At 39.8% G+C, this 14,387-nt stretch overlaps 1 protein-coding gene and 1 long non-coding RNA gene across 2 annotated transcripts; both read left to right on the top strand.

Annotated features, from left to right (window-relative positions):
- The first annotated feature begins 2,120 nt into the window (after nucleotides 1-2,120).
- On the top strand, nucleotides 2,121-3,160 carry LOC119913247. Its single transcript, XR_005446412.1, has 2 exons — nucleotides 2,121-2,188; nucleotides 3,112-3,160. It is a non-coding gene; the product is annotated as an uncharacterized LOC119913247 (long non-coding RNA).
- A 223-nt stretch (nucleotides 3,161-3,383) lies between these two features.
- On the top strand, nucleotides 3,384-11,946 carry LOC119911942 (endothelin-1 receptor-like). Its single transcript, XM_038730914.1, has 8 exons — nucleotides 3,384-3,434; nucleotides 3,607-4,035; nucleotides 4,438-4,565; nucleotides 5,560-5,758; nucleotides 9,415-9,567; nucleotides 9,660-9,793; nucleotides 10,581-10,689; nucleotides 11,805-11,946. Exons 1-8 carry the CDS (start codon nucleotides 3,384-3,386, stop codon nucleotides 11,901-11,903), a joined length of 1,302 nt encoding a protein of 433 aa, XP_038586842.1. The 3' UTR covers nucleotides 11,904-11,946.
- The last annotated feature ends 2,441 nt before the right edge of the window (nucleotides 11,947-14,387 follow it).

Raw genomic sequence — 14,387 nt, 5'->3', positions numbered from 1 at the left:
TGATGTTTTAACATTAACATTTATTAACATTTAATATCCCAGCAGGTCAAGGACAGCGGTGAAAAAGATCCAGGATCATGAAACAAAACACAAAATAAAATTTAAAAAAAGATTTTTGCTTCCTTTTAAAAGTTGGAGTGTGAACCTTGTCCATCTGCAAGTTATATGGATCAAAAGCTGTGAAAGGATGTACATGGATACATAATGAGGTGTAGGATACACACTTCAGATACGGGTTGCACTTTATAAAGCTCCAGTCACACCATGCTTACTCAACCTAACTGTAATATAGGTCATCTCTGTCTCGTCTAGTGTGAGTTACTGGTGTCTTGTTTAGTAAGTATAATTATTGTGACTTTGTTTTTAGCACCTTGGACTGTGACAAATGGCATTCAGTTTATTTGTATACTCGGTATGTGGATAAATGACAATAAGCAAACTTGAACTTGAAAGGTGTCGCTCATAGTGACAAAGAGCTTGAAATTGTGTTTAAGCTCATTGTTTTGATTTTACAGCTGCACCTTTGCTGTTTTAGTTCTCTCTCACCATCTTTCAGCGTTGGTTTTATCAGCAACAGCAACAAATCCCACGGTACGCTAACTGACCAGCACCAAAATGGTAGCATTTAGTAACTAGATGGTGAAAATAGTGGAGCATTTTGCTGATAGTCAGATATTTCTTTTAGAAGTTGGTGGAGACCAAAAAGGAGTTAAAAGCAGGTGGACACAAACACAACTCCAAATGGATGTTGTTCTGTATCTGCTGGAAGTGTAAACAAGCAACTGTACAAGCAAACCTAACGTTTGCTGAACGGTGACAAGTAACAATCAAGGGATAAAGATCTACTGTAACACTCTGTGTCACTCTGTACAAACAGAGAGTAAATCAGTTTGAAGTTTGCTAACATTTGCCAGCATTAGCTATTGGTATGACCAGTGCAGAATTGGTGTAAGATACGGTAGACTTACGAGTTTCAGGTTTTGGTCAATGTGTCTTAATTTCATGTGTTACATCAAGTTAAAGTTCAAATGTATTTAAATAGCACTTTTAAAAACAACCCTCGTAGACCAAAGTGCTTTCCAAGCTCAGGATACACAACAACTATACAAAGGACTTTGTACTTTCTGCAGTCTGAGCAGTCCTTTTAATTTGAATAGGTAAAATATTCTAAAGATTTGGAGCAGCCGCTGAAAAGGTTTGGTCACCTTTATGATCGGACGACCTCAGTGCTTTGACAGGAGTGTGGACAAGTAAAAGTTCTGATAAATAAGGAGGCGCCAACCGATTTAAAATCTAAAAAATAAGCAACAAAATCTTAAAATCAGTCCTGTGATAAACAATATAAACAGTTTGATCAAATGTAGTAAGTATTAATCCCTGCAAATGTTTTCTGTAGCCTACAAAATAGTCAACAATTGACCACGTTTTGATGGATGTTCAAAAAGTGATCAAAACTTTGGAAACGTTTTATTTTGATAGCTGAGGTGACATTTAAAGAAATAGTCGAACTGATGAAAACGGACAGCAAGGAAATGATTTCTTTGTTCAAACATGTTTAAATCAAGAATAAAGTAAAGAAAATGGTTTCAGTAAACTCTGAAAGGATTTTTGTGGTTTAGTAGTAAACTGAGCCTGGAGTCTGGCATCTCTCAGGTTCAAACACTCAAATGAAGTTTAGTTGTTTATATGCACTAATAAACTTTTACTGCCTCAATTTCCACAACATTGTTTTACACATGTGAATAAATGGGTTAAAACAGTAAGTGTGTGTGTGTGTGTGTGTGTGTGTGTGTGTGTCAGATAGTAAAAGTTCAGAGTCACTTCACGTCAGAGTGTTTATGAGATGTTCCACTGTGACCGACTCAAAGAGAGGGAGGAGAGGAGGAGACAAGGGGCAAGAAAGGAGGAGAAAAGTGTGAATAGACAGCTAATGAAAGATAGAGGAGGTATTGGAGAGAGGAAGGCAAAAGAGTAGAAAGTGGAGGAGAGGAAACAGAGGAGGGGGTGGGAGAGAGTAGAGCAGTGAGGGGCGTGCGAGCATTACTATCAGAGAGAGAGAGTAAAAACTAAGCTCCATCAGATAGACTGCATTAGTTTCGTCTTGACTAAGTAGAGCACACGCAGGGGAAGAGTTTGGAAGGATTTAATTTGACAAAAGCCACAGAAGAAGACAGAAAAACACAAGCAGGTGAGTTTTATATATTTTCAACTTTGAATTTTAAGTGACGAGTTCAGATTTTCCAACAATTTTCTTTTGGATTTCCAGAATAATCTAACTCTGTAACTGTTCTGTAATGTTTGAAAAACAGCCACTGTGGAACATTAACAGAGACCAATGATTAAATGATAACAGGCATTAAAGAGATAGTTGAAGCCAGTAATGTTACAGCTCTGTGTCTGAAAGGGTTCACTTTAAGCCTGTATTTTAAATTAAGGGTTATGGTGAACATAGTGGAGCATTTAGCCATTAAAAAGCGAGATAATTTCTTCAGGAGTCAGGGGAAAAACCAGAGCAAAAACAAGGGTGAATATTGGACTTACATTCATCAGATGGACACAAAAATGACTCAAAAGTAAGCAACTGTTTGCTTAAAGTTCACCGTATCAAATTAAAATGTGATGATACGTCATTTCTGCTGTGGAGGTTTGAATGTTTTTTTGTGAACAGATTTGTATTGGTTTCATGTTGACAGGAAAAGCACATATAGACTATACATATTCAGATATACAGACACACACACCTCACTTACCTCAACCTCGATTCTAATTCACCCCCTCACTGCATGCCAATTGTCCATTGTCATGGAGAGTATATTAGTTGAGTTAATTATTATTAAATTATTCCATGGTATATTATGCATGTACAGAACATTACATATCAATAAATAGAGCATGTTTAGAGCAGGTTTAAATGTTTTTAACGTAGCATTTCATGAAAAACATCCTGAGACACAGTCAGTAAGACAGTAAGTTCAGACTTCGGAGATGTTGAGCGCCATGAACCTTTTCAGGTCTGGATATATTAAGGAACATCTTATCAAATATTTGTTATCATTCTGCAAAAGTTATGGTTTCTAATCAAGCCTGTTTTGTTTCCATCTCACTCTCCAGATTTTCTCAGAGCCCTGAATCACCAAACTCATCTGAGAACCCCGAACACTTTCCGAAAGCTTTCTGGAATCAGAGAAGGATCTAGAAATGGTTCTGGAGTACATTCAGTAATAAACTGGGTTCTTGAATCGCACTGGGTTCTAATCTCAACCTTACCTTATTCGAATCTAATCTGAAGCTACAGTAAGTTCTGGAAATACTGCAGGTTCCAACGTTTGCTGCAGATTTAAGGGGGTTAAGGGATCGGTTCAAGGGGCACAGCAGGCTCCAGGATGGTTTCTGAAGTCACAAAAGTGGATTCACCAAAGGGTTCTCGATTCAAAGTGGGTTCCAGAGTTCCTTCCATGCCCCGTTTGTGCACCGTGCCTCTGGTTGTCTGGTGTTTGGTGTCTGTCGATCCCGTTGCTTGCCACAAAAACTTCTCATTTGAGCCATCTGTGGCAGACCTGAGGACGTTGGACCTGCCGGATTTCCATGGCACCGACCTGCCTCTAGGACCCGGGATGGACCATCACGTCCAGGCCTCAAACAGACAGACACATCTGTTGCAAGAGACTGAACAAGCCCCCGTCCTCACATGAGCCAAGACTGGGAAAGTCAAAACACATTAGCAAGCTGAAACACAAACATGAAAGGAAACCTCCGTCTCACTCATCTTCCTCCAACGCCTCCCTGGTGGTTCGCGCGCGCCCGGTGTCTCCCCCTAACTGCCTGCAGGCCACATCAATAACAACAGCCTTCAAGTACATCAACACCGTTATGTCCTGTATCATATTTGCTGTGGGGATCATTGGAAACGCCACCCTGCTCAGGATTATCTACCAAAATAAAAGCATGAGGAATGGACCCAACGCTCTGATAGCCAGCCTGGCCCTCGGAGACCTGATATACATCGCTATTGACATACCAATCAACGTCTACAAGGTACAGAGCTTTAGCACGTTGAATCTCATGCATTTTTATGTATTTAAGTATTTGTGTATTTACAATATTGTCGGTTTGTTGTTTGACTGGTTTCTCACTTCAGATATACGCATAGGCTAGGAGTCAAAAATTTAATAACATTAATAAAGGGGGGAAGTGTTTAATTGCTTGGCTTAATACAAATGTTTTCTCATAGGAAATAACAAAATATGAAGACGGGTAGACTGGGACGTCTGTTGTGCGTCTCAGTCAGGAGGTTGAGTGCTGCACTGATAACGGCACTAAAATACCCCACTGACACTGATAACACATCATACACACAAACACTGCGATATAATGTTTATCTCTGTGTGTGCCTGTGTGTGTGTGTGTGTGTGTGTGTGTGTGTGTGTGCGCGCGCAGCTCCTCGCGATGCGGTGGCCGTTTGCAGACAGCGCGTTTGGTCTGTTCCTCTGTAAGCTGTTTCCCTTCCTGCAGAAAGCTTCAGTCGGCATCACCGTCCTCAACCTGTGTGCTCTGAGTGTCGACAGGTAACACACATTTGTTTATGCTATACCTCTCAGGACTTTGCAGCAGCTTTTCTAAACAAAATGGGATGAGATTGTGGGAATAAGTTACAAGCTACAAAGGTAGATGTGATTTTTTACTTTATTATAGTGTATAATAAATATAATATAGTAGCTGAATCATTAATCAGTTCCTCCAGGAGTTTGTGGGCCTAATGGTGCGTCCCATTTCCCATGAGCTGGGAATGACGTCACACCGGAGTTGACGGTGTTGCAGTTAACAAGTCAGAAAACTTCGCTAGTTGTTTACAGGTTAGCTATTGTTACACTGGTTGATGAAAAAAAGTCAACACAGTGGACGCTGTAGCGCTACTGCCGACTAGCGTTTGAGGCTGTAATTGCAGAATGACGGACAGACCTACGCACAAGTATAAATGCAGGTACGTGCGTACCTACGTAGGTACGCACGTAGCCATGCATTTAGACCCTACGCAGGAGTATAAATGGGCCTTAACCCTGCACATTCAAACCAGCTTGCTTTGATGCTGTCAGCACTTGCAGTTGAGCAGGATGCTACAACCTGTTGCAGGAAACTGTGATTGGTCTAAATTGCGGAAAACTTGTGATGATCGGTCAAAATGAAAAATTTCACAGGGATTTGTTGAATTTGTGTTACTAATCGCAAAATCCTGGAGGGATTAAAGAGAGCAGACCAGCCTCTGTAAGCAATAAGGAAATATCGTTCTCCTGGAGAGGCTGAATGGCAACAAGAAATGTATTTGCTTTCTTGCTGAGGCTAGATGAAAAAAAACAAATGAGATAGGCTATAATGTGTTAATTTGCGAGCTTCGGGGTGCAGGCAGGTAGATTTTCTTACGTGTGGAGGGAGCCAAGCTGGGTCGTTTCAGTTAGTTAGGAAATTAGGTTTACATGCAACAATAACGCCATGTGCCATGATTTAAACTTTGTTTAAATATGAAGAAAGAGTGAATCATTAAAAAACAAAACTTGTTCCCAGGTATCGTGCAGTGGCAACCTGGTCACGGGTGCAGGGCACTGGTGTTCCCACTGTAACGGCGGTGGAGATCGTCCTGATCTGGCTGCTGTCCATGACGCTGGCCGTGCCAGAGGCCGTTGGCTTCAACATGGTCACCTTTGACTACAAGAATGTTACCATGTCCACCTGCATGCTGCAGCCAAAGACGCCGTTCATGACTGTGAGTGTGTGTGTGTGTATCTGTATGTGGTCTTGTGTTATTGTTTGTCAATGTGTTGAGAGTTTCTCTAAACCCTCCCTATCCACTCTCAAAAACAGGTTTCATTCATAACTACAGCACAATTTTTTAGACTTTAACCACTGCAGAACCTGTTATGGTAATAACTGAGAGACCATCTGCAGCACTGGTGGACTCATGTTTTAAAAAGTGCCCCCTTGGATACCCCTATGGTAGATAAAACGTGATAAAGTGCTCTCTAGGGTGCACTTACATGTAGAAAGTGTGATGATGTGCACTAATGGGTGTCCTTAAAATGGAGATGCATTAGTTGGCCTCTACTTTCCTCTAAATGGTTAAACAGCTAATAGTTCCCTTGTGTGTTGTTATTACAGAGGTGTAGTAGTTAAACTTTAAATATAAGTCAAGTAAAGAGGCAAGTTTAATCTTAACCAGGGTTTAGTGCTGTTGCACCACAAAAGCATCACAAATTTCTGCACAATGGTGCCCCACCGCAGTTTAACAGATCCACGTAGAACTTGTTCAAAGGTTCAGTGTGTACTTTTTAGTGGCATTTAGTGGTGAGGGTTGTGAATTGTAACCAGTGGAACTCTGCACTGCTCACCCCCTCTCTTTACAAGTGCATAGGAGAAGCTACGGTGGCTGACACGCTCTGTCTGCTCTTATGCTAAATAATGTGTGGTCCTCTAGTTGTTCAAATTTCTCTTCCCTTATTACTTCTAATAAACCAGATAACTACAACAACTACTACTACTGCTTCTTCTTCATACAGGTGCTGGTCATATAATTAGAATATCATCAAAAAGTTGATTTATTTCAGTTATTCCATTCAAAAAGTGAAACTTGGATATTATATTCATTCATTACACTCAGACTGATGTATTTCAAATGTTTATTTCATCTACTTGTGATGATTAAAACCAACACAGTCTCACTCCCTACTTGTCAAATGTCTGACACATGGTCAAGGCCCTTTGTCGTCGCTTTTTAAAGACTTGGGTAGCCCTTTTGCATCAATTATTGACGTTTAGGGATCCACAGTCAAGTTAGCAACGCTTAGCAACAATAAATATGCAATATCCGGTTACACTTTCAAGATAAAACGTAACGTTTCGATACATTGCCATGTTGAAACGCGCATAATTAAAGTCGTGAAACGTTGCAGTTTCGTTAGGTTTAGGCACAGAAAGTACTTGGTTGGGTTTAGGCAACAAAACTACTTGGTTAAGGTTAGGAAAAGATCATGGTTTGGGTTAAAATAGCTATGTATGTAAATTAGACTTAAGTTAACTAACGTTAATGTCAATTTACCTCACTCGCCTAAATAAAAACATTGTTTTGTTTCGCACGGGACACAAACCCTGTTCTCCTGCTTCAAGGTCCGGGTTCTGGCCCTCTATCCACCTCAATCACCTCCTTACTTCGTCTTTTCTCTTAAATATCATACTTGCCTTTACCATCAAAAACTGACACAACAGGGCTTCCCTCAATACGTCGAACTATGACGTCAAAGGGATCCCTAGTGCGTCACAAACTGACGATTATGGCTCTTGACCAAGCGTCCATATGTGACGACTTGGGAGTGAGAACGGGTTGTTAAAACTGACAACTAATGAAAATCCCAAATTCAGTATCTCCGAAAATTAGAATATTACTTAAGACCAATACAAAAAAAGGATTTTTAGAAATGTTGGCCAACTGAAAAGTATGAACATGAAAAGTATGAGCATGTACAGCACTCAGTACTTAGTTGGGGCTCCTTTTGCCTGAATTACTGCAGCAATGCGGCGTGGCATGGAGTTGATCAGTCTGTGGCACTGCTCAGGTGTTATGAGAGCCCAGGTTGCTCTGATAGTGGCCTTCAGATCTTCTGCATTGTTGGGTTTTGGTGTATCGCATCTTCCTCTTCACAATACTCCATAGATTTTCTATAGGGTTAAGGTCAGGCGAGTTTGCTGGCCAACTAAGAACAGGGATACCGTGGTCCTTAAACCACGTACTGGTAGCTTTAGCACTGTGTGCAGGTGCCAAGTCCTGTTGTAAAATTAAATCTGCATCTCCATAAAGTTGGTCAGCAGCAGTGCTCTAAAAATTCCTGGTAGACGGCTGCTGACCTTGGACCTCAGATAACATAGTGGACCAACACCAGCAGATGACATGGCACCCCAAACCATCACTGACTGTGGAAACTTTACACTGCACTTCAAGCAACGTGGATTCTGTGCCTCTCCTCTCTTCCTCCAGACTCTAGGACCTTGATTTCCAAAGGAAATGCTAAATTTACTTTCATCAGAGAACATAACTTTGGACCACTCAGCAGTCCAGTCCTTTTTGTCTTTAGCCCAGGCGAGACGCTTCTGACGGTGTGTCTTGTTCAAGAGTGGCTTGACACAAGGAAGCCAACAGCTGAAACCCAGGTCTTGATTACGTCTGTGCGTGATGGTTCTTGAAGCACTGACTCCAGCTGCAGTCCACTCTTTGTGAATCTCCCCCACATTTTTTAATGGGTTTTGTTTCACAATCCTCTCCAGGGTGCGGTTATCCCTATTGCTTGTACACTTTTTTCTACCACATCTTTTCCTTCCCTTCGCCTCTCTATTAATGTGCTTGGACACAGAGCTCTGTGAACAGCCAGCCTCTTTAGCAATGACCTTTTGTGTCCTGCCCTCCTTGTGCAAGGTGTCAATGGTCGTCTTTTGGACAGCTGTCAAGTCAGCAGTCTTCCCCATGATTGTGTGTATGAACACTTGAAATATATCAGTCTGTGTGGAATAAATGTATAAATTATATAAAGACTATGGTCCAGTGGTTCTCATAGCTAAAGGTGGTTATAGAATGATTAATAGGTCCTACGATGGTTCGTTGTTCAAGGATCATCTAACGTTTCTGCTGTACCCTCGATGATCCAATCCATTTCAGAATCTTACAAAGGTTCTGGGAGCTTGTAAAACTGAATGATGGTTCCACAGTCGTGTTCTAGGTTCTAGAAATGTTTGGGTTGTGAAGGTTCTTGTGCTTTTAGAAAATTTCAAAACGTTCTCATACATGCATACATATGGGTTCTAAAGAAACGTAAGGCAAGGCAAGTTTATTTGTATAACACATTTCAACAAGGCAATTCAAAGCGCGTAACACAAAACAAAAAAGCAACATAGCGAAAATGTTAAAAAAAGACACTAAAATACAATTTTTACGAGTTAAATAGGAAATAAAAACAGGACAAAACAAGTTACATTGTAAGTTATTAATCTACAGCCTAAACCATTCAACACTTTATAAACCAACAGCATTATTGAAAATCAGTTCTTTGACAGCTACTGGCAGGAATCACAGTTCCCAAAACTTTATTATAAATATATTGTACTACATAAACATAGTTTATATTATATAAACATTTAGAGAGGTTGAGAGGCTTTTATTCTAGATCCTTAAAGGAGACATATGAGCATAAAGAAGTCTGTGGCGTACAAACGGTTTATAAAGATGGTTCTCAACTGTCCTGTAGGGCTTTCAAATGGTTATAGATTCTGACTTTTCTACAGAAATGCTCTAGAGAAGTTAAAAAAAGATATATCTAAACAGGTATTGAGTTTTCACGCCTCGAAAACAATATGAAAGTGTGTTTCTCCATGTTCCAGTTCTATAGGGATGCAAAGGACTGGTGGCTGTTTGGGTTCTACTTCTGTGTACCTCTGGCCTGCTCTGCTGTTTTCTATGGCCTGATGACCTGCGAGATGCTCAGACACCAGAAAGGAAGTCTGAGGTTCGCACTGAGTGAACACCTTAAACAGGTAAACACACACACTTTCTGTATACGATACAAGAACCAGCGTGTTTTATGATAATAACCAGGTGAGCTTTTATGGCCAATTTCTCTCTGCAGCGTAGAGAAGTAGCTAAAGCGGTCTTCTGCCTGGTGTTGATCTTTGCTCTGTGCTGGTTTCCACTTCATCTGAGTCGCCTGCTGAAGAGGACTGTCTACAAATCCCATGATGCACACCGCTGCGAGCTGTTAAAGTAGGTGTAGGAACACACCACATTCACAAACAAACACGTAGTGCTAAACACCTGTTGTTATAGTTTTAATACCATATGCTCTTAGTCTCTTGTAGTTGTTTGTGCTTTCTGTGGGTTGTAGTTTAAAGTAATTTAATTTCCTAAGTATAAATACTAGGAACTTTTAATTCACTTGAGTATTTACATTTTATGTAACTTTATACTTCTACTCCACTACATCTCAGAGGTAAGTATTGTACTTTTTATTGTGCTACTCCACTACATTCGTCTGACAGCTTTAGTTACTAGTTACTTTACAGAGTAAATTTTTTCTTCCACTTCCAGAAATCTGTGTATCTCCAAATTTGGTGGTTTTGAATGTTTGTGATAAACTGAAGGATCCTCCTCCTCCTCCTTCAGCTAGATAAACTATTTAAACCCCTACTTGGATCAGCTGGAAAATACATCATTAAAAAGCTGAAAACAGGGCTGTTTCTCTGAGCTAAAGTTGAGGACAGCAACGCTACAAACATGATGATCTTATAGACCATGATGCATTGCTGTAGATTAAACTACCCAACAGGATGTAAAGGAGTTAAAATGTAACATAAACATTAATGCTGCAGGAATATTAATCCAGAAAAATCAGATATAATAGTGAAACACTAACAGGGAACATTTTATTGAACTATGAGTACTTTTACTTTGATACTTCGTGATACTCAGTGTGGTATTGCCACTTTTACTTCAGGTAAGGATCTGAATACTTATTCCACCACTAAGATGTGTTCTTCTTCTGTGATTGCAGTTTCCTCTTGGTGCTCGACTACTTCAGCATCAACTTGGCAACCATCAACTCCTGCATCAATCCCATAATCCTTTACTTTGTCTCCAAGAAGTTCAAAAACTGCTTCAAGGTAAAAACAACAAATTGTTGTGCTTTGTGGACGAGAGTGTGTGTGTTTGTATGTTGATGATGAGTAAATGTCCAAACAGCTGTGGATCTCTGCTTCTTCCTGAATCAGTGTGACATCACGACGGGGTCACAGGGTCAGAGGGCGTGAGACATAGATATAAGAGAACGAGAAGAGGAGACACGCTCAGATGTTTTGGGGTTGCAGATATCTTGCGTATAGAGTGAGGAAATGTCTAAAGATAGAAAGGTCGTGACCTCTGATAAAAGGCTTGTGGGAAGTGACCAGTGACATGTCGTTCTACAGGGCAGTCCAGCGACTCTACACATGAGGGTCATTTTACTCGTCACGAGGAGTCTGGCTGCATTTGAAAACATTCCGGAGGCGCTTTCTAAAGTCTGAGAACATAACCCTTATTTCAGCTTTGGCTTGAAAACAGTGTATTTATAATCATAGACTGTATCAAAAATGGACTTAGTCACTATGACAGCCATTCATGTTTCTGAAGCGCAGTTGTGAAGCATAATGTGGGCGGCTTCACCGAGTTCAGGTGTCATGAAGGGAGAAATTACTTTTAGAGACCAAACTGTTTAATGTACCATGTTTCTGTTGTAAAGTCGGGCATTTTAACAGTTAACTATGTGGATATACCTTGCATTTACTTGCTTTTTGAGCCTCAAGCAGCCATTAGTTTTTTGGCCCTTTGTGTTGACTTCATTTTCAGCCTTGGTTACAAGGTAAAGACACAAAGCGAAGGCATTAACCCAATAGGGAGGGTCAAACGAAATAACACTATTGGTTGCATTATGGGAAATGTAGTTTCATATGTTTACGGTAACTGGACTGTTTTTACTGTATAAGGCGCTTTTCAAGTCTTCTGACCACTCAAATCACTTTCCACTACATGTCAAGTTCACTGATGACACAGTTATGGAGCTCAAATAATTATAGAGACAATCAGGTAATTTGGGTAATGCCTTTGTAGTTTACACTTTCTACCCTTCTTCTTTCAAATCTGTCTCCTGTGAGTCCCCTCAGCTACATGGTAAAACATTAAATTGCTGGAATAGCCCTTTAATCAAACTCACCCTCTGCCCCTTCCCTCTCTGTCTCCTCAGTCCTGCCTGTGTTGTTGGTGTTATTCTGGCTCTCTCTCCAACAGTATGCAGCCTCTCCACCATGGGACGAGTCTGCAGTACAAACACACTGACCACTGACAGAGAGAGAGAGAAAGTCTATATCTTGCAATCTGCACAACGACGACCAAACAACGGGCTGCTGAACAAGGACATCTAACACACACGCACACATGTCTGATGTTTGTACCTTTTTATGGTGTAGTTATTCAGTTATAAATATTGTATTTTATCACAGACTAATTATTGTATAGTGATTCTGCATTATGGCCAAAACATATTTCTTGTGGGTTTTTATTGTTTCAATTGGGCTTCTTAGTTCCAGTGAAGTGAAATCTTAGTGCTGCAGTTTTGGGGAAGATCTTTAGCTGTTTCAATGCTAGGTGCGCAAAGCCAGCTCCATAAAAAAAATGGTTCCCACTTTGTTTTTGAAAAAGCTCTGACCTCAACTACCAACCTTTTCACCCAGCACCAGTGCTAAATCTCACTATCACTCTTATTGCTGAATGGGAGAAAATCCCTGCACGAGGTTGAGACATCTGGTGGACAGAACCCAGAAAAGTGGAGGCTGTAATAGCAGCAGAATAATGAGACTGAGATGCTCAACAGTCACATATGGATGTAATGTGAGGGTGTCCACTTATCTTTGGCCATGCAGTGTATTTATTATTAAATTTTTTAAATGTCAGTTTTAAATGTCAAATATTCCATTGCAACAAGTCATTGTAAGAGTCTAAAACTGCAATAGCATCCCCTGGAGGTTGAATATTTCATTACACCCAAAGTTTCAAACTGTTGACAGACTATTAAATATACTGAGGGTGTTTTAGTTCTGCTAGGTGGCCCTAAAAGAATTGGCAGGGTGTAAACAAAATGGTTTATCATCTGGGCATCAAGAATATCACAGCAAGTTGGACGGAAATCGGGTCAGAAGTGTGTCAGAAAATCTTGTCAAAGTGGAAGGAACTATTAACAATCAGCTTTAGTTATCAGTGTGTTTAATAAAAAATTAAGTTGTATTTGTATTTATCAATAAAGCTATATTCTCAAAGCTCTGGCAATGATGCGTTTTTAATTTCTGCTTTGATTAATTTTCCAGCACACTGGAGCTCTTGTCACATAGTTAATGGTTTCTGGCTGAAGGTCGCTACACTGTAACAAGAGCCTTGAAGTGGTTCAATTAAAACCAAAACCACCTAATGAAGATAAGTCTGTTAATACCTCCAGTTGATATTGTTGATAATTAAAATATAATAATAATTGATAATTGTTTAGCATGTTCACCATCTCTGGTCACCTTAAAACTAACAACAGAGGCTCATGGGAATGTCATTTTGCAGATTTGTTTTAGACAAATAGTTTTTACCCGATTATGGAAAGTCAGAGGTTAAGTTATTATAGTTCATCCTGAGGGAAGCATGAATGTTTCACAACAATCCATCCAATATTGTTGAGAGATTTCTGTCTGGACCAAAGTAAAACATCCCTCTGCTAGCGAGGCTACAAAAGGCTGCATTATACTGTGGTAAATTTAAAACCCAAACAACCCGATGAAGATGAAGTCTGTTTATCGTTTCCAGTTAATGTGTCTCTTTTTGATTTAAAATGAAATGTAAAGTAGAGGTTAAAAAAAAGAAGGTAGGCCTACATTTTCACATTATTGGGGCATCGGTCAGAATGTGTGTAAGTAAGTCCAGTGAACAAAGATTTTTTTCTTCAAACTTAAAAGTTGCATTTATCAACATTTAATGAGGTGAGAAGAGAGACATAATCAATCTGAAAGAAAAACATAAGATTAGAAACTACACTCACATATCTATGTATATATTTCTGCTTTGACAGCAGAAAAATAAAAAAAACCTTATAGTGGCTGGTGCTGAAATAGATCTCAGTCATTACAGCAACAGTTACTCACATAATCACTTCCTTTTAAGTGATTGTGCCTCCAAAATAAAAGTGAAATAACTTTTTTTGCAGCAATGTTTCATGTTGAGTTTATTGAGAGCTTTTACTTTGAAGTGTTCTGAAGGACATTCAAAAGTTTCTGGTTTGCTTGACACACCTCAGAAAAAGCCGTCAGTAAACGTGTGATTGGATTCCAGTGAATTACCTCAGGGAAATGAAATAGTGTCATAGGTTTATGAATGGGATCAAACACTGGGAAGTGCACACACACTGCAGCACATAACCTACTTTATTGTGAGCATGTGCAAAAGTGTCCGTATAATCAATTTGTTTAACAAGGGAGAAAAAAAATCTGCCATATGTTTGGCATTGATCATACCACTCTCTCAACAGGACTCTCTACAAAAACTAAGCTAAACGTGACATTTAGGGATATGAAATAATTTGACTATGTTCGGGCCTGCCAACGGCTTTAAAAATTTATTTGCGGACCCCTGTCCTAAAGGGATTGTAGGACTAGGTAGGCCTAATAATGCAGATGTCACCTAAAGGCCCCTTTAAATGTGTGTTTTACAGTGTGTTTTTTGTGCTGCATTCAGTGTTACAGTAAATAAAGCTTTCTTGTTTTATTTGCCCACCAGTAGGCTATTTTGTTCCTGA

This window comes from Micropterus salmoides, unplaced genomic scaffold (assembly GCF_014851395.1).
Source record: "Micropterus salmoides isolate LMB-PRFRI ecotype aquatic unplaced genomic scaffold, ASM1485139v1 Ms_hic_scaffold_2, whole genome shotgun sequence".
NCBI lineage: Eukaryota > Metazoa > Chordata > Actinopteri > Centrarchiformes > Centrarchidae > Micropterus > Micropterus salmoides.
This window is presented reverse-complemented; position numbering and strand designations above follow the sequence as displayed.